The sequence below is a fragment of the Salvelinus fontinalis genome, chromosome 20 (assembly GCF_029448725.1).
Source record: "Salvelinus fontinalis isolate EN_2023a chromosome 20, ASM2944872v1, whole genome shotgun sequence".
In the NCBI taxonomy this organism is placed as follows: domain Eukaryota; kingdom Metazoa; phylum Chordata; class Actinopteri; order Salmoniformes; family Salmonidae; genus Salvelinus; species Salvelinus fontinalis.
In genome coordinates, this window is record NC_074684.1 from 14,457,289 (window position 1) to 14,477,193 (window position 19,905).

The following is a 19,905-nucleotide window of genomic DNA, read 5'->3' on the forward strand; positions in this document are numbered from 1 at the left end:
AGAACACACATACATGCACACACACACAAGGCACAGCATGGCCCATTGTTGCTATTGGGTGATTCCACACCAACGTAGGCCGAAAATATTTTTGGTATCTCCGATTGATTTGGCAATTCTGACATAGTAACTTAATTGGGAGGAAGGATGTTTGACATGCTTTATACATTTGTATCACAGACCATTTTTTAGAAGACCTTGATGAAAGTGGCTATTTTAGGCCATTTTTTAAAATCTATACATGCCTCCTGTAGAACCCTATAATCTGTGTACCGTACACAGAATAGCCCTATTTTGAGAGCCCATTCACAGCACCGCATCCCCACTTCCGGGACAGAATGTTCCCTGCCTTCTTCAAAGTGGAGACAAGACAAGAGAAGTATAGACCCACATTTTATTTATTTATCATTTATTTATTATATTTATTTAAAACATGATTCTACTTTTACATTATGTGTGTAGAGCAGTGAACTATTTTTTTTTCATCAATTTTAAAACTTCTTGGTAAAAGGCCAAGTCCATATTATGGCAAGAACAGCTCAAATAATCAGACAGAAATGACAGTCCATCATTACTTCAAGACATGAAGCTCAGTCAATCTGGAAAATTTCAAAAACGTTGAAAGTTTCTTCAAGTGTAGTCGCAAAAACAGTCAAGCGCTATGATGAAACTGGCTCTCATAAGGACCGCCCCAGAAAAGGAAGACCCAGATTTACATCTGCTGCAGAGGATAAGTTCATTAGAGTTCATTAGAGCCTCAGAAATTGCAGCCCAAATAAATGCTTCACAGAGTTCAAGTAACAGACACATCTCAACATAAATTCATGGTCGAATTTCTGCATAGAAAACACTACTAAAGGACACCAATAAGAAGAAGAGACTTGCTTGGGCCAAGAAACACGATCAATGGACGTTAGACCAGTGGAAATCTGTCCTTTGGTCTAATGAGTCCAAATTTTAGATTTTTGGTTCTAACTGTCTTGTCTTTGTGAGACGGAGAGTAGATGAACGTATGATCTCTGCAAGTGTGGTTCCCATCGTGAAGCATGGAGGAGGAGGTGTGATGGTATGGGGGTGCTATGCTGGTAACACTGTCAGTGATTTATTTAGAATTCAAGGCACACGTAACAGGCATGGCTACCACATCATTCTGCAGCGATACGCCATCCCATCTGTTTTGCGCTTAGTGGGACTATCATTTGTTTTTCAACAGAACAATGACCCAGCACACCTCCAGGCTGTGTAAGGGCTATTTGGCCAAAAAAGGAGAGCGATGGAGTGCTGCATCAGATGACCTGGCCTCCATAATCACCCAACCTCAACTCAATTGAGATGGTTTGGGATGAGTTGGACCGCAGAGTGAAGGAAAAGCAGCCAACAAGTGCTCAGCATATGTGGGAACTTCTTCAAGACTGTTGACAAAGCATTCCAGGTGACGCTAGTTGAGAGAATTCCAAGAGTGCACAACGCTGTCATCAAGGCAAAGGGTGACAACTTTGAAGAATATACAATGTAAAATATATTTTGATTTGTTCAACAATTTTTGGGTTACTATATGGTTCTATATGTGTTATTTCATAGTTGGGATGTCTTCACTATTATTCTACAATGTAGAAAATAGAACAAATAAAGATAAACCCTTGAATGAGTAGGTGTGTCCAAACTTTTGACTGGTACTGTATATATTTTCAATGACTTCTCAATACACGGTGGTTGCCATGGCGCACCATAAGCAGTGTTGGGGAATCGGATTCTATGTAATTGTTTTCGGCCCGAATTTGACGTCCTCTCACCAAGTTCCTGTTTTACGCAAGCACCCAGTACTACTAACTGTTTTTAGTGAGGGGGATGAAAAATGGTAGAAGCGTTTAAAACATTGCATTTCCCCATCGCAGAGTTGAGCATTCTCTGCTCAACTGGGAGCAAAATGCATCACTGACCAGGAGTATAAATTCCTGAGAGAATATTGCAGTCATGAAGCCACTGACTGTGTCATTGGACATTATGCAAGGAGAGGATAACTGTTTCTACGACAATCTACTACTAACCTGGGAAATGTTGTTGTCCAAGACAGTGGCACTGAAGGACTGTCTCTCTCGGATGTCACCTGGCCTGCCTGATGGCATAGTCCAGGTAGGCTTAGATAGTGTTCATATCCTTGCCCTCAATGCCCTGGGATTTGATATATGCAGGCCTACTGCACATAGCCTACTTAAAACATAATCATATTTACTTGTGTTGGTAACATTTTTTACATTTAGTGAGGATGCGGTAAATACTAATTACTGTTCACAGGGAGTAATAAATAGAGTATTATTGTTGAAAGAAGTAACGAGTAATAGGTAATATTATATTTTTTTTAAGTAACGACCCCAACACTGGCCATGGGGAAGCCTAAACAGAGAGCTCTGTAATAATTTGTTCGTTTTTAAGTGTTTTTTATTTATTTTTGATCCGCTTTTTGTTTCTGATCATTTACTGAGTCATGTTTTGACCCGTTTTTATTAAGAATGTATGTATCTGAATGGGTTTGAAGACTGTTGGTAGTTTGGCTTGGCTAGCTAACATTAGCTATGAATGGGACTGTTGTTGTTTGAATGCCTCAACATCGCAAAAGCAAGTGACTCGAGACGGGAGAGGACTACATTACTGGAAATGGCTTGCAGTAGTGAAGATTGTCAACTACTCTGACTGTTACCAAATGTGTGGCAGCAGTGGTATCCCAAGTGGGTGCTGCACAAATGGTAGTGCTGGAGGAATAGAAAACTATCTACGAAGCCCAAAGCACAGAGAGGTCGTCGGGGTCGGCGATGTGCGCTGATGAGGCTACGGACCTGTCTGTTTCTGACTCCCTGGCTGAGATGCTGCCTCCTCCTGACCATCAATGTTTTCTCTACTCCAATCACCAACCGAAGTACTTGAACTGAATAACATCGGACTTCTGAACTTTGTAGATTAGCGCACACACTTATTGACATTTACTTGTTTTTTTTCTTGACGTATACTCTATTCAGCTGCCATGTATACTGAAATAAAACTCGACTCAATAAACTGAGAAGAAGCTATATACACACTGAGTATACAAAACATTAGGAACACCTCCCTAATATTGAGTTGCACCCGCTTTTGCCCTCAGAACAGCCTCAATTTGTCGTGGCATGGACTCTACAAGGTGTCGAAAGCGTTCCACAGGGATGCTGGCCAATGTTGACTCCAGTGCTTCCCACAAATGTGTTAAGTTGGCTGGATGTCATTTGGGTGGTGGACCATTCTTGATTCACACACAAAACTGTTGAACGTGAACAACCCAGCAGCGTTACAGTTCTTGACACACTCAAACCGGCGTGCCTGGCACCTACTACCATACCCCCATACCATACCAAAGGCACTTAAATATTTTGTCTTGATCACTCACCCTCTGAATGGCACACATGCATAATCCATGTCTCAATTGCCTGAAGGCTTAAAAATCCTTCTTTAACCTGTCTCCTCCCCTTCATCTACACTGACTGAAGTGGATCAATAAGGGATCATAGCTTTCACCTGGATTCACCTGGTCAATGTTTTGTACACTCAGTAAACTTCAATTAGAATTAACCCCAACTCGAGTGACAGTGGCACTCACCTTGATGGCATCGACCAGGTCCTGTGTGGAGTGGCATGGTGTCGACAGGAAGCTGAGCAGCGCCCCCCACTGTTCCTGGTGGTGCTGCAGGCGGACAGAGCATTGGTCGTACAGACGGTTGTACTCCCCCCAGAACGACAGCAGATCCCCAGTTCTCAGCAGCTCCTCATCCACCTCCTGCACTAGCGCCTTCCACCTGACAGGGGGCGACAGTCTTTTAAACATAATAAAGGGGCAATCTGTGATTCAAACAACAACAAAGTGGGCTGCCTGCCAATATTTTTTTTTATAAACAACTGAGGCATCTTGTTTTAAAGTTTTTCACTAGCCATATACAAAGCAATATGACATGCTGATGGCAAAACAGAGGAGCGAAATGAACAATTTAGTTTTCTTATTGATTTAGAAAATCTGTCAGCTTGGATTGCGTCCTACCTGACAGGTCGCTCCTACCAGGTGGCGTGGCGAGAATCTGTCTCCGCACCACGTGCTCTCACCACTGGTGTCCCCCAGGGCTCTGTTCTAGGCCCTCTCCTATTCTCGCTATACACCAAGTCACTTGGCTCTGTCATATCCTCACATGGTCTCTCCTATCATTGCTATGCAGATGACACACAATTAATCTTCTCCTTTCCCCCCTCTGATAACCAGGTGGTGAATCGCATCTCTGCATGTCTGGCAGACATATCAGTGTGGATGACGGATCACCACCTCAAGCTGAACCTCGGCAAGACGGAGCTGCTCTTCCTCCCGGGGAAGGACTGCCCGTTCCATGATCTCGCCATCACGGTTGACAACTCCATTGTGTCCTCCTCCCAGAGTGCTAAGAACCTTGGAGTGATCCTGGACAACACCCTGTCATTCTCAACTAACATCAAGGCGGTGACCCGTTCCTGTAGGTTCATGCTCTACAACATTCGCAGAGTACGACCCTGCCTCACGCAGGAAGCGGCGCAGGTCCTAATCCAGGCACTTGTCATCTCCCGTCTGGATTACTGCAACTCGCTGTTGGCTGGGCTCCCTGCCTGTGCCATTAAACCCCTACAACTCATCCAGAACGCCGCAGCCCGTCTGGTGTTCAACTTTCCCAAGTTCTCTCACATCACCCCGCTCCTCCGCTCTCTCCACTGGCTTCCAGTTGAAGCTCGCATCTGCTACAAGACCATGGTGCTTGCCTACGGAGCTGTGAGGGGAACGGCACCTCCGTACCTTCAGGCTCTGATCAGGCCCTACACCCCAAACAAGGGCACTGCGTTCATCCACCTCTGGCCTGCTCGCCTCCCTACCTCTGAGGAAGTACAGTTCCCGCTCAGCCCAGTCAAAACTGTTCGCTGCTCTGGCACCCCAATGGTGGAACAAACTCCCTCACGACGCCAGGTCAGCGGAGTCAATCACCACCTTCCGGAGACACCTGAAACCCCACCTCTTTAAGGAATACCTATGAAAAGTAATCCTTCTAACCCCCCCCCCCCCCCCCCCCCCCCCCCTTAAAAGAGTTAGATGCACTATTGTAAAGTGGTTGTTCCACTGGATATCATAAGGTGAATGCACCAATTTGTAAGTCGCTCTGGATAAGAGCGTCTGCTAAATGACTTAAATGTAAATGTAATGTAAATGTAATTTAGTGAGATACAGTCGATGGCGCCAAAGGAGTCTTCAATGATGTCGTGACACTTGCAGGTTTGGTAGACCCAGCCATAGAGATCCTATTAAATTACTAGAGGTGTTTCTCTATGTCATAAACCCTCCAAGCTCCAGAATGGGGTGAAAATGGCAGCCATATTGGTTCAGCAGAAATCCAAACCAGTCTAATTAGAATGAATAGCATAATCCTGATTTTACTTATGCAGGAAAATAAAACAAAGGCATGTGATATTCTCTCTCTCTCAAAGCTGTGAGTGCTATTATGTGATACAATATCAGTACTTGTTGCATTTATAACTTGTCTAAGTCTTATCATCTACTGATTTCACTCAGTGTATGGCTGAGGATTGACTGTTTTAAAGTAATGTTGGCATATTGGCAGTTCATTTGAAAACATTATGGAATCATTCCTCTAAACCTGTCTGGCTAGCTAGCTAACAAACATTTAGTACAGATAAATTCTACACGATATCTTATCACAGCACTGGCAAACCATGGTTGACCAACTCCCTGACCAAAATGTATTTTTCAAATTAACTGCCAATATGCCAACATTCCGTACATCCCATCGTAAGAAGGTTCATGTCTAGTTTCCCAATTCAATGGACTCAGCATTATGACATCATCAACACGGCAGGCCAACTTCCTGATTATTAACAACAACAGCATTTAAATCTACCAAGACATGCTATTATTGTCTCTTTACAATTTGCACACTCCATGAAGTATGCATACGTTGGGAAGAACCAATAGAGCTCGCTAGCTTGTAGTCCTAAAAAATGGAAATGAGTGAGCATTTTCTACCTCTGGTTCACTGGCCATTCCTATGGGGTTAATTAATGGGGGAAAGAATGGGGTTTTAGGATATACATAAGTTCTGAGGTTAACACAGCCTGAGGAGATCTTATACGTTTTGTTCTATGAGCTACTATCAGTCAGTTAACATGACCTTTATGAATTATGAAGCCTTCATGTGCTTAAAATAAGTCAGTTGCTAACAGGTTGTTAACTGTGAGAGAAATGGAACTACAACACTAGTCGCAAAATGTTTCACGTCACCAGTCTATGCCGACCACACAAACTAGTCTACTCTACACTAGTCCACCAAAAAGCTAGTTAGCTTTCTAATTACCAGCTCGAACAAAATACTTACTTGTTTTGATTACATCCTGTAGCTCTAACTCCAAAAAGTTCTGGGATACTGTAAAGTCCATGGAAAACAAGAGCACCTCCTCCCAGCTGCCCACTGCACTGAGGCTAGATAACACGGTCACCACTGATAAGTCCGTGATAATCGAAAACTTCAACAAACATTTCTCAATGGCTGGCCATGCCTTCCACCTGGCGACTCCAACCTTGGCCAACAGCCCCGCCCCCCCCGCTGCTACTCGCCCAAGCCTCCCCAGCTTCTCCTTTACCCATATGCAGATAGCAGATGTTCTGAAAGAGCTGGAAAACCTGGACCCATACAAATCAGCTGGGCTTGACAATCTGGACCCCCTATTTCTGAAAATGTCCGCCGCCATTGTCGCACCCCCTATTACCAGCCTGTTCAACCTCTCCTTCGTATCATCTGAGATCCCCAAGGATTGGAAAGCTGCCGCTGTCATCCCCCTCTTCAAAGGGGGAGACACCCTGGACCCAAACTGTTACAGACCTATATCCATCCTGCCCTGCCTAGCTAAAGTCTTCGAAAGCCAAGTCAACAAACAGATCACTGACCATCTCGAATCCCACCGTACCTTCTCCGCTGTGCAATCCGGTTTCCGAGCCGGTCACGGGTGCACCTCAGCCACGCTCAAGGTACTAAACGATATCATAACCGCCATCGATAAAAGACATTACTGTGCAGCCGTCTTCATCGACCTGGCCAAGGCTTTCGACTCTGTCAATCACCATATTCTTATCGGCAGACTCAATAGCCTCGGTTTTTCTAATGACTGCCTTGCCTGGTTCACCAACTACTTTGCAGACAGAGTTCAGTGTGTCAAATCGGAGGGCATGTTGTCCGGTCCTCTGGCAGTCTCTATGGGGGTACCACAGGGTTCAATTCTCGGGCCGACTCTTTTCTCTGTATACATCAATGATGTTGCTCTTGCTGCGGGCGATTCCCTGATCCACCTCTACGCAGACGACACCATTCTGTATACTTCCGGCCCTTCCCTGGACACTGTGCTATCTAACCTCCAAACGAGCTTCAATGCCATACAACACTCCTTCCGTGGCCTCCAACTGCTCTTAAACGCTAGTAAAACCAAATGCATGCTTTTCAACCGCTCGCTGCCTGCACCCGCACACCCGACTAGCATCACCACCCTGGACGGTTCCGACCTAGAATATGTGGACATCTATAAGTACCTAGGTGTGTGGCTAGACTGCAAACTCTCCTTCCAGACTCATATCAAGCATCTCCAATCCAAAATCAAATCTAGAGTCGGCTTTCTATTCCGGAACAAAGCCTCCTTCACTCACGCCGCCAAACTTACCCTAGTAAAACTGACTATCCTACCGATCCTCGACTTCGGCGATGTCATCTACAAAATAGCTTCCAATACTCTACTCAGCAAACTGGATGCAGTTTATCACAGTGCCATCCGTTTTGTTACTAAAGCACCTTATACGACCCACCACTGCGACCTGTATGCCCTAGTCGGCTGGCCCTCGCTACATGTTCGTCGTCAGACCCACTGGCTCCAGGTCATCTACAAGGCTATGCTAGGTAAAGTGCCGCCTTATCTCAGTTCACTGGTCACGATGGCTACACCCACCCGTAGCACGCGCTCCAGCAGGTGTATCTCACTGATCATCCCTAAAGCCAAAACCTCATTTGGACGCCTTTCCTTACAGTTCTCTGCTGCCTGCGACTGGAACGAATTGCAAAAATCTCTGAAGTTGGAGACTTTTATCTCCCTCAACAACTTTAAAAATCTGCTATCCGAGCAGCTAACCGATCGCTGCAGCTGTACATAGTCCATCTGTAAACTACCCACCCAACTTACCTACCTCACCCCCATACTGCTTTTATTTATTTACTTTTCTGCTCTTTTGCACACCAGTATCTCTTCTTGCACATGATCATCTGATGATTTATCACTCCAGTGTTAATCTGCTAAATTGTAATTATTCGATTTATTGCCTACCTCATGCCTTTTGCACACATTGTATATAGATTCTCTTTTTTCTACCATGTTATTGACTTGTCTATTGTTTACTCCATGTGTAACTCTGTGTTGTTGTCTGTTCACACTGCTATGCTTTATCTTGGCCAGGTCGCAGTTGCAAATGAGAACTTGTTCTCAACTAGCCTACCTGGTTAAATAAAGGTGAAATAAAATAAATAAATAAACATAAATGTTTCAAAATTCACAAAAAGTGTTGTTAACTGATGAAGATGATCTCATAGAACAATACGTATAAGATATCCTAAGCCTGTGTTTACCACAGTTCAACAAAAAAAACATTAATTTCCCCATTAAAGTGGCAGTCTTGGCAGTTTTCTGTCAGACCTTGGTTGGAAATACTTGAAAAATCGAGTCAAGTACTTTAAGCGTTTGTTAGTCTGCTTGGAGTGCCAGATGGGCGGGGTTTGCAGTTTTGGGGGTTTTCTGTTTTTAATTAAAGCTGGGCAAGCTCAAACATGCACAGATAAAGTACTTGAATCGAGTTAAGTATTTGAAACCCATGTTTGATTTCTCAATGGAAAACAAAAGCAAGTGTTTCTTATTGTTATATACATTGTTATATATATTTTCTTCCATTTCGTGCTTACTAAACACGACCGTGCTGTTTGATTATGTCAAATTGCCAAGTCCACCTTAAAAGGGCAATCTGCATTTTCTACATCCATTTTTGAATGTATTGATTATTGACGAATATAACTTGTAAATGCCTCATGAGCTTAGTTCAACTGTTGTAACCCATCAGAACCCCAAATCTAAGTTTGTTTTATTTCAATGTTTGTAAACAAAGTCAATGTAAACAAACTCTTTATAGCTTCAAAACATGGTTAAAACTATAATTTTGATATTATGGATGGTCAGTCCTTGCATCTATAGCTCTGTCTATGAATTTGAGAGTGGTCACATTTCTCCAGCCTTATCCCTTAGCTTTTTACTGGAACAGGAGCAGGGAGGACGCTTTGTTATTTTTTCAACTGCTGATTGCCCCTTTAAAGGTCCAGTTAGCGGTGGTACTGACTGTGTTCTCTCCTCCTCAAGTCTCTCAATAAGGAGTTGGGCCGCTCCAGGACTGATAGCGTCCGACAGGCCTGCGTACGACTGGTCCAGAGCAGTCCACATCTCCGCCCCCATCCCAGCCTCCTCCTGGAGGCACTGTGGACAGAGAAACGCCATAGTGTAAACAAACACTCCCTTTCCAACTCACCAAACCAAACAGCATTTCATGACAAAATCTCGTACAGTATTGAGGCACGCTGTATATGGGAGATTTAGGTTTGGTAGCTTTACATGTTAGGAAGATATAGGCTTTCCTATACATCTGGCACACAATGTGTTTATGTCACATGTCCTATACCCACACTTTTGGGTTGTCTACAGTAGCTCAAGGTTAGAGTTGTGGTATCTTTTTCAATCATCTTTTAATCCATATTCATCTACCATTACAGTGGATTGTAAAATATCGGACCCTGTACCAGTGGTTAATGTTTGAGACAGAGAGGTTTCAAAACAGAGAGTCGGAACTGACGAGCACTTCTTGTATCGGCTGTTTAGCAGACAAACTTGTCCCTTGCTGGTAGGTTTTTTCTGAATCGCAATACATTAGCTATCTTTGAGACAGTTTCTTAAGTAGCTGAATATGTCTTCAACAAATAGCCGGGAAAGTGACAGAATGACACATTTCCATATTTGTCAAAAAGGACTTCATTTCAAAGGAGTGCTGTACTGCACTGTGTGCACTAAATGTGGATAACATAGCTAGCTTGGCAGTCATGACATGCTAACATAGCGTGCTCAGGCATTTCTATGGGAACCGTCCCTTGATATGTCTCTTCTTATATGGTTGACAACTTCATCACACTCACCTGTAGCTGCTTCACATGCCTTTTGACCTGGTGGGAGGAGAGGAAGGGACCACTGCTGTGTTCCAGACCACAGCGCAGCTTAGTGGTGTAGAATGAAACATCACCCAGCTCCTTCTCAAACTGGCCCCACTGAACTAGCAACCGCTGGAGAACAGGCCTCAGGCTCCCAACCTGCAGGGAAAATACTGATAATGCCCTTTTCACACTTTCATGCTGACCTGAAACAAGCTGTGTTGGCTTGGATATTTAATTTTCACAATGGCTTTTTCTGTATGGTTCCAGAAACTATGGTAGATGTGTAGCAAGGCCTGCTCAGTACAGCTTGGTTTTGCTCGACTCAGTTTATCTCAGGAGTGTGTAAAACCCTTATATATCATATTGTATGACACATAACATGCCAGAGCAGTGGAAATGGGGCAGCAATGGGGTCCTGGAGGACTCAAGTGTTTGCAGGCTTCTCTTTCAACCCAGCATGAAAATACAATAAAACATTTTTGTGGGTTTTCCTTGTTTTTTTATATGGGCACACTTAACAAATAAAACCTTGAGTAAAGATAGAATCATGCATGAAGTAAAAAGCAATACTGAGTCGAATTCCACAACAACTAAGAGCATTGAAGTATGAGGCTAAACTTCTCCTCTGTTTTGACCCCATAGCTATCACTTTGTAGCAGCGTGAAGTACACCGGTGCACATGCGGAGATAGTCTGTGTGACTGTGTGAGAGCAAAGACTTGCATCATGCTCATCTGAATACAGGGCCTATCATTAGTATTCACCCCTCTTGGATTTCTTCACATTTTATTGTGTTACAAAGTAGCGATTCAAATGGAGAATTTTTTTATTCATATTTTTTTTATCACGACCCCTTTGAGTCAATACATGTTAGAAACTTTCGGCAGCAATTACAGCTGTGAGTCTTGTTGGGTAAGTCTCTAAGAGCTTTGCACAGTTGGGTTGTGCAATATTTGCCCATTATTATTTTCAAAATTCTTCAAGCTTTGTCAATATAGTTGTTGATCATTGCCAGACAGCCATTTTCAAGTCTCGCCATAGATTTTAAAGATGGTTTAAGTCAAAACTGCAACTTGGCTACTCAGGAACATTTACTGTTTTCTTGGTAAGCAACTCCAGTGTAGATTTGGGGTTATTGTCTTGCTGAAAGGTGAATTAGTCTCTGGTGAAAAGTAGACTGAACCAGGTTTTCCTCTAGGATTTTGAATGTACTTAGCTCTATTCCGTTTCTTTTTATCCTGAAAAACTCCCCAATCCTTGTCGATGAAAGGCATATCCATGATGCAGCCACCACCATGCTTGAAAATATGGAGAGTGGTACTCAGTGATGTGTTGTGTTGGATTTGCCCCAAACATGGCTTTGTATTCAGGACAAAAAGTGTATTCCTTTGCCACATTTTTTGCAGTATTACTTCAGTGCCTTGTTGCAAACAGGATGCATGTTTGGAATATTTGTATTATGTACAGGTTTCCTCCTTTTCACTCTGTCATTTGGATTAGTATTGTGGAGTAACTACTATGTTGTTGATCCATCCTCAGTTTTCTCCTATCACAGCCATTAAACTCGGTAACAGTTTGAAAATCACCATTGGCCTCATTGTGAAATCCCTGAGCGGTTACTTCCTCTCCGGACACTCAGCTAGGAAGGACGCATGTATATTTGTAGTGACAGAGTGTATTGATACACCATACAAAGCCTAAATAATAACTTCACCATGCTCAAAGGGATATTCAGTGTCTGCGTTTTTATCTACCAATCAGTGCCCTTCTTTGCGAGGCATTGAAAAAGCTCCCTGGTCTTTGTAGTTGAATCTGTACTTGAAATATACTATTCGTCTGAAGGACCATACAGATAAACCATACAGATAATTGGGTGTGTGGGATAAAGAGAGATGGGGCAGTCATTCAAAAATCATGTTTACAGAGTGCAATACTACTGACATTTATAGAATTTTCTGATCTCAAATTAAATTTCAACCCCACTTTGTAAACCAAGGGCACTGAATAGTAATGTTAGGCACTGTATCTGCGGTGCTGCTAGTGGCAACGTCATATCGCTGAGTCTCAGTTTAACAAACAAAACCAAATTTAACTAACAAAAAAACATAGTTAACTAGTACACTTGTGGCCTGTGTCGATGTGTGTGTTAGTCACCTGTTGGTTGAAGTCTGTGCAGACCTGGGTGACTGTGTCTGCAGACCAGGTGTCGCGGACCAGATCCTCGACCTCCACACACACGTCTTTCAGTTTCTCCTCCACAGCCTGAACAGATAGAGGAAGTCACCTTTTGTCAACTGTTCTATAAAGAAACGCACACACTCAGGCATGCGCACACACACTCGTGCACACGCAAACACGCATGCACATACACACCCACTATTCACTCAATGAAGTCCCCATGTACATACAGTGCATGCAGTGTAGTATCCATGTCCCTTGTTCTGGCTTGTTAAAACTCTCCATACCTCCCACTCCTGCAGGGCCTTGTCCACCTGCGTCTGACTGACAGGTCTCTGCCACTCCCTCAGCCTCTCTCTCTGCCCCACAGCCCAGCTGAGCACCCGTCGCAGTCGCTTCTCTCTTTCTGCGCAGATGCGGAACAGCTCCTCAGCCTGGCACACCTGCAAACCATAGGTATGATACAGACACGAGGGTTGGGGACAATTCCATTTCAATTCGGTAAATTCATGATGGAAAATTCTAATTGGAAATGTCAGTTCACTTCCTGAATCGACTGAATTGAAATGGAATTGATCCCAGCCCTGTCAGGGGTTGAGTTACATGGCCAACGTTGGACCTTTGTTTCTCTCGACAACCCAGACACATGCCAATCTAAGAAAAGCAAACTGCTTCAATTGACAAATTTTGATAAAGTGCTACGTTTTGATTTTGTGAAACTCCTGGTCAACATTTCTTTAATATACAGTGCCTTCGGAAGGTATTCAGACCCCTTGATTTTTTCCACATTTTATTAAGTTAAAACCTTATTCTAAAATGGCCCATAATGACAAAGGGAAGACATGTTGTCAGAAATCTTTGCAAATGTATATATTTTTTAAAACAGAAATACCTTATTTACATAAGTATTCAGACCCTGCTATGAAACTCGAAGTTGTGCTCAGGTGCATTCAGTTTCCATTGATCATCCTAGATATGTATCTTCAACTTGATTAAAGTCCACCTGTGGTAAATTCAATTGATGGACATGATTTGGAAAGGCACACACCTGTCTATACAGTGCCTGTCTATATAAGGTCCCACAGCTGACAGTGCATGTCAGAGCAAAAACCAAGCCATGAGGTCGAAGGTATAGTCCGTAGAGCTCCGAGACATGATTGTGTTGAGGCACAGATCTGGGGAAGGGTACGAAAACATTTCTGCAGGATTGACGGTCTCCAAAAATACAGTGCCTCCATCATTTTTAAATGGAAGAAGTTTGGAAACACCAAGACTCTTCCTAGAGCTGGCCGCCTGACCAAATTGAACAATCAGGTGACCAACAACCCAATGGTCACTCTGGGAGAGCTCTAAAGTTCCTCTGTGAAGATGGGAGAACCTTCCAGAAGGACAACCGTCTCTGCAGCACTGCACCAATCAGCCCTTTATGGTATAGTGGCCAGACGGAAGCCACTCTTCAGTAAAAGGCACATGACAGGCGGCTTGGAGTTTTTGGCCTGAATGCCAAGCATCACGTCTGGAGGAAACCAGCGGCAGGGACTGGGAGACTAGTCAGGATCGAGGAAAAGATGAACGGAGCAGAAGTATAGAGAGATCCTTGATGAAAACCTGTTCCAGAGCGCTCAGGACCTCAGACTGTGGCGAAGGTTCACCTTCCAACAAGATAACGACCCTAAGCCAAGACAATGCAGGAGTGGTTTCGGGACAAGTCTCTGAATGTCCTTGAGGGGCCCAACCAGAGCCTGGACTTGAACCCAATCGAACATCTCTGGAGAGACCTGAAAATAGCTATGCAGCAACGCTCCCCATCCAACCTGACAGAGCTTGAGAGGATCTGCAGAGAAGAATGGGAGAAATTCCACAAATACTGCTGTGCCAAGCTTGTGGTGTCATACCCAAGAAGACTCAATGCTGTAATCGCTGTCAAAGGTGCTTCAACAAAGTACTGAGTAAAGGGTCTGAATACTTATGTAAATGTGATATGTTTTTTTATTTGTAATAAATTATTTAAACAAATGTTTTGGCTGTTTTGGCTTTGTCATTATAGGGTATTGTGTGTCGATTGACGAGGAAAAAAACTATTTACTCAATTTCAGAATAAGGCTGTAACGTAACAAAATGTGGAAAAAGTCAAGGGGTCTGAATACTTTCCGTAGGCACTGTATATTTTTGTTCTTGGAATTTGCAGTTGACAGCTTACCACCTTTATTTAGTAAAGTACTGATTACTTGTTTTTTTATCTTGTGTAGATGGTAAGAAGCCTTAATTTGATTGGCTGTCACAATATTGAGCCTGGCTTTATTTGGCTCGCTGTCTTACTCACTTGAGTGCCCAGCTTCCCTTCTAGGAGGAGCCAGCTTAAGTTGAGGGCACCCATTCGCTCGGCAAAGAGTGTGCGCTCCTCAGAGCAGCTGCCAGAGTTATCCGACGCTGTCACTGACTGCGGTCCGGACTGGCACAGGAAATCCAGGGTGAGTTGCCCGCTGGCAGTGCCTGCCTGGCACCCCTGAGGAATGAAATGACACAACACACACTGGCATTAACACACAGGAATCTCTACTACTCTACTACCCCACATAAAAAAACTACCTTAGTACCTGACTTGCATATCTTCGACCACCTTTTGCAAAACATTAAAAACAAATGTCATCACTGAAAACAAAACACACTGTTAAGTGTTTTTTTCACAGAATATAACCCATTATTTTCATCAGAAAATAAATGTGTGCAATTGTGTTCACTGTTTCTAAATCATACAATCACTGACTCTTAAGTCATCATCTCCAACATTGTGACCTTCCATTACAGAGCTTTGTTTTTGTGTGCATTAAGGCCAATAAATTAATTTAAGTTCCTCCATTGTATTCACCTTTCCTTATTCTATTGTGGATTGGGTTTCTGTGCAAAAATGGAAAGTCTACAAAACTATGAGCAAACCAACCTTTGTATATACATGGAATTGGATTGTGATGATACCGATGAATGAATCCTACACACAGTGTGCTTTTTTTAATCACAAATAATATTTGATTTGATGTGTATGAAATGGTTTGGTGAAATATGCAAGAAGAGTAAATATCCATAACTCTGCACCTTTGGATAGTTGTACTTCCAATTTTCATCGTCATAATTTAGTGCGGGGATTTTCAACTACATTCAGACGAGGGCCAATTTTTTCTTGAGCGGATGGTCAGTGGACCGGAACGTAATTACAAATTATTTGTAGACTGCAAATTGACAAGCAAGAAGTATTATATTTGATTAAAACAATTTCCAAAATTAAAATCACTTGGAGCTGGTTTGCATGTGTGTTTATAGTCTTTTATGTCCCCCCCAATTTTTAAAAATAATAAACAAATATGATTTATGATTTATTTTGCTCAGAAAACTTGGGGGAGGCCAAATAAAATCCCAAGAGGGCCTCCAATTGGGGAACACTGATTTAGTGACTGCAAAGAAAATATATCGATCTACTGGGATTTTTTAAACACAGACTAACTTTATGTTTGGTCTGCTTAGACTCAAGAGATAAGTAAAGTTTCTTTTTGCAGGCAGTCGTGTTCTTTGATTAATGTATTTGGAATTTTAATGGTATAATAGTTTTGATAAATGTATTTATGTTTTAAGAAGGGAACTACATATTGAAAAAACATTTACTGTTTTGCACAAGGCCACAGAGTTCTGTGTCTTGTGGACTCTCTGAAAAATCGACAACATTGTTCAACAACATTGTTCGCTAAAAAATGCTTGTATGCGATTGAGAAAAACAGTAAATGCACTTACTATATAATTGTGTACTACATTGCAATAGACTGTCCCATAAGACATTTTACCATAGTATACTATAGTACGTACTATAGTTTACCATGGTAGGCATGTTTACTATGATAACTTTGTAAATAACGGCATTTATTTATCCATATTACTCTATTGTGCAATGACAATCATGTAAAAAATATATATAATAATGTGGAACTAGTCCTGTGTTTCTCAATACATTTCTGTGTGTGTGTGTGTGTGTGTGTGTGTGTGTGTGTGTGTGTGTGTGTGTGTGTGTGTGTGTGTGTGTGTGTGTGTGTGTGTGTGTGTTCGTGGGTGTGTGTTAATGTACCTGGTAGTATTGGATTATGTGTCTGAGCTGATCTGCGTCATGGCAGGCCTTGATGGTGGCCTGTCCCTGATCCTCCAGCCTGGCTTCTGTGTCCTTCACCCACGCCTCCAGGCCTGACAATACCTGGCATGGTGGCCACTTCTCCAGCAGGAGCTGAGGAACACAGGACAGGAAAGGGACATCAAAACTCCAGTATTCAAAAGTGGATATAAGTGAAGGAACTCCATAGTGTATTTGTGTATATAAATGGCATATACTGTATATACATAATACTAACATAAACTCAGCCTCCAGTGTTTATGCTGCAGTAGTTTATGTGTCGGGGGGCTAGGGTCAGTTGGTTATACCTGGAGTACTTCTCCTGTCTTATCCAGTGTCCTGTGTGAATTTAAGTATGCTCTCTCTAATTCTCTCGTTCTCTCTTTCTTTCTCTCTCTCTGAGAACCTGAGCCCTAGGACCATACATCATGGCAAACCGGGCATGATGACTCCTTGCTGTCCCCAGTCCACCTGGCCTTGCTGCTGTCCCAGTTTCAACTGCTCTGCCTGCGGTTATGGAACCCCTACCTGTCCCAGACCTGCTGCTTTCAACTCTTAATGATCGGCTATGAAAAGCCAACTGACTTTTATTCCTGATTATTATTTGACCATGCTTGTCATTTATGAACATTCTAATTCTCTCCTTCTCTCTTTCTTTCTCTCTCTCGGAGGACCTGAGCCCTAGGATCATACGTCAGGACTACCGGGCATGATGACTCCTTGCTGTCCCCAGTCCGCCTGGCCTTGCTGCTATTCCAGTTTCAACTGTTCTGCCTGCGGTTACGGAACCCCTACCTGTCCCAGACCTGCTGTTTTCAGCTCTTAATGATCGGCTATGAAAAGCCAACTGACATTTATTCCTGATTATTATTTGACCATGCTTGTCATTCATGAACATTTTGAAAATCTTGGCTCTCTCTAATTTTCTCCTTCTCTCTTTCTTTCTCTCTCTCGGAGGACCTGAGCCCTAGGACCATACGTCAGGACTACCGGGCATGATGACTCCTTGCTGTCCCCAGTCCACCTGGCCTTGCAGCTATTCCAGTTTCAACTGTTCTGCCTGCGGTTACGGAACCCCTACCTGTCCCAGACCTGCTGTTTTCAACTCTTTATGATCGGCTATGAAAAGCCAACTGAAAATTATTCATGATTATTATTTGACCATGCTTGTCACTTATGAACATTTTGAACATCTTGGCATAGTTCTGTTATAATCTCCACCCGGCACAGCCAGAAGAGGACTGGTCACCCCTCATAGCCTGGTTCCTCTCTAGGTTTCTTCCTAGGTTTTGGCCTTTCTAGGGAGTTTTTCCTAGTCACCGTGCTTCTACACCTGCATTGCTTGCTGTTTAGGTTTTTTGGCTGGGTTTCTGTACAGCACTTCGAGATATTAGCTGATGTACGAAGGGTTATATAAAATAAACTTGATTGATTGATTGATTGAACATAAACGACAGTGAGTGGAAAAAAAGGAAGCCTGTACAGAGTAAGACATATTCCAAAACATGCATCCTGTTTGCAATAAGGTACTAAAGTAAAACTGAAAAAAATGTGGCAAAGAAATTAACTTAATGTCCTGAATACAAAGCATTATGTTAAAATTATGTTAAAATCCAACACAACAAATTAAGCATAGTGGTGGCTGCATCATGTCATGGGTATGCTTGTCATTGGTAAGGACTAGGGAGTTTAAAAATAATAATTATTATGATAATAATAAATGGAATAGAGCTAAGCACAGGCAAAATCCTAGAGGAAAACCTGGTTCAGTCTGCTTTCCAACAGACACTGGGAGACAAATTTACCTTTCAGCACGACAATAACCTAAAACACAAGGCCAAATATACACTGGAGTTGCTTACGAAGACGACATTGAATGTTCCTGAGTGGCCTAGTTACAGTTTTTACTTAAATCAGCTTGAACATCTTTGGCAAGACTTAACAAATGGCTGTCTAGCAATGATCAACAACAAACTTGACAGAGCTTGAAGAATTATTTGGTGCAAATATTGTACAATCCACGTGTGCAAAGCTCTTAGAGACTTGCCCAGAAAGACTGTAATTGCTGCCAAAGGTAATTCTAACATGTATTGACTCATGGGTGTGAATACTTATGTAAATTCAATATTTCTGTATTTCATTTTCACTGTCATTATGTGGTATGTAGATGAGTGAGAAAAAAATCTATTTGATCCATTTTGAATTCAGTCTGTAACACAGCAAAATGTGGTATAAGTCAAAGGGTATGAATACTTTATGAATGCACTATATAGTCAACAATATAATGTAGAGCATGGCTTTAGAAAGGCATACCAGTGTAAATATACCATATTTGTATGCTGTTTTAGAATATCCTAAGGCTGTGAATTCGACCACAGACAAAATAAGTGGAAAACATGAATGAACTATCCCCTTCTGCTCTTATCGAGGAGTTTCCCAGTAGCTGACTTATATCCTTCACTTGACAAAACACAGGGGGAAAAAAAGGAGAGTTAAAAAGAAAGAAAGAGAGTCGTTATATGCAGCGCTGTGAACTGGCCTTCACTGAGACCACAGCTGCAAGGGGAGGAGAGGGTGCAATGCCAGTGTGTGTGCATGTCTGTGTGTGTGCGTGACTGCGTATGCCTTTGTGCATGTTCTGTGTGTGTGTGTGTGTGTGTGTGTGTGTGTGTGTGTGTGTGTGTGTGTGTGTGTGTGTGTGTGTGTGTGTGTCTGTGTGTGTGTCTGTGTGTGTGTCTGTGTGTGTGTGTGTCTGTGTGTGTCTGTGTGTCTGTCTGTGTGTCTGTGTGTCTGTCTGTGTGTCTGTGTGTCTGTCTGTCTGTGTGTCTGTGTGTCTGTCTGTCTGTGTGTCTGTGTGTCTGTGTCTGTGTCTGTGTCTGTGTCTGTGTCTGTGTCTGTGTCTGTGTCTGTGTCTGTGTCTGTGTCTGTGTCTGTGTCTGTGTCTGTGTCTGTGTCTGTGTGTGTGTGTGTGTGTGTGAGTATAGGTAATGGGTTTTGATGCTCCGGTGATGCATGCACTGTGGGAGCCAATGACGTGCAACCCCCGTTGTCTGAAGATAAGCTTCTTCTTTCATCTCCTCCTCTCCCCTATCTTCATCAAGTCAGTGAACCCACAACAGGTCATATTGTACATGAAAGAGTTCACAGGGTGAATCCCAAATGACACCATATTCCTTATATAGCTCAAAAGTAGTGCACTAAATAGGGAATAGGGTCCCATTTTGGATGCACCCTCACTGTTCAGTTTGGCACA

General features: G+C 42.8%; 1 protein-coding gene across 1 annotated transcript in view; it reads right to left on the reverse strand.

The window, feature by feature from the left end:
* The window catches only part of LOC129817105 (nesprin-2-like), a 207,966-nt gene that overhangs the window by 59,002 nt on the left and 129,059 nt on the right, over nt 1-19,905 (reverse strand). The window contains exons 78-84 of the mRNA XM_055872054.1: nt 16,614-16,766; nt 14,826-15,008; nt 12,790-12,945; nt 12,479-12,586; nt 10,311-10,481; nt 9,467-9,600; nt 3,626-3,821 (exon numbers count right to left, since the gene is read on the reverse strand). Of these exons, the coding sequence (XP_055728029.1) occupies nt 3,626-3,821; nt 9,467-9,600; nt 10,311-10,481; nt 12,479-12,586; nt 12,790-12,945; nt 14,826-15,008; nt 16,614-16,766 (1,101 nt within the window). The remainder of the gene's footprint in view (nt 1-3,625; nt 3,822-9,466; nt 9,601-10,310; nt 10,482-12,478; nt 12,587-12,789; nt 12,946-14,825; nt 15,009-16,613; nt 16,767-19,905) is intronic.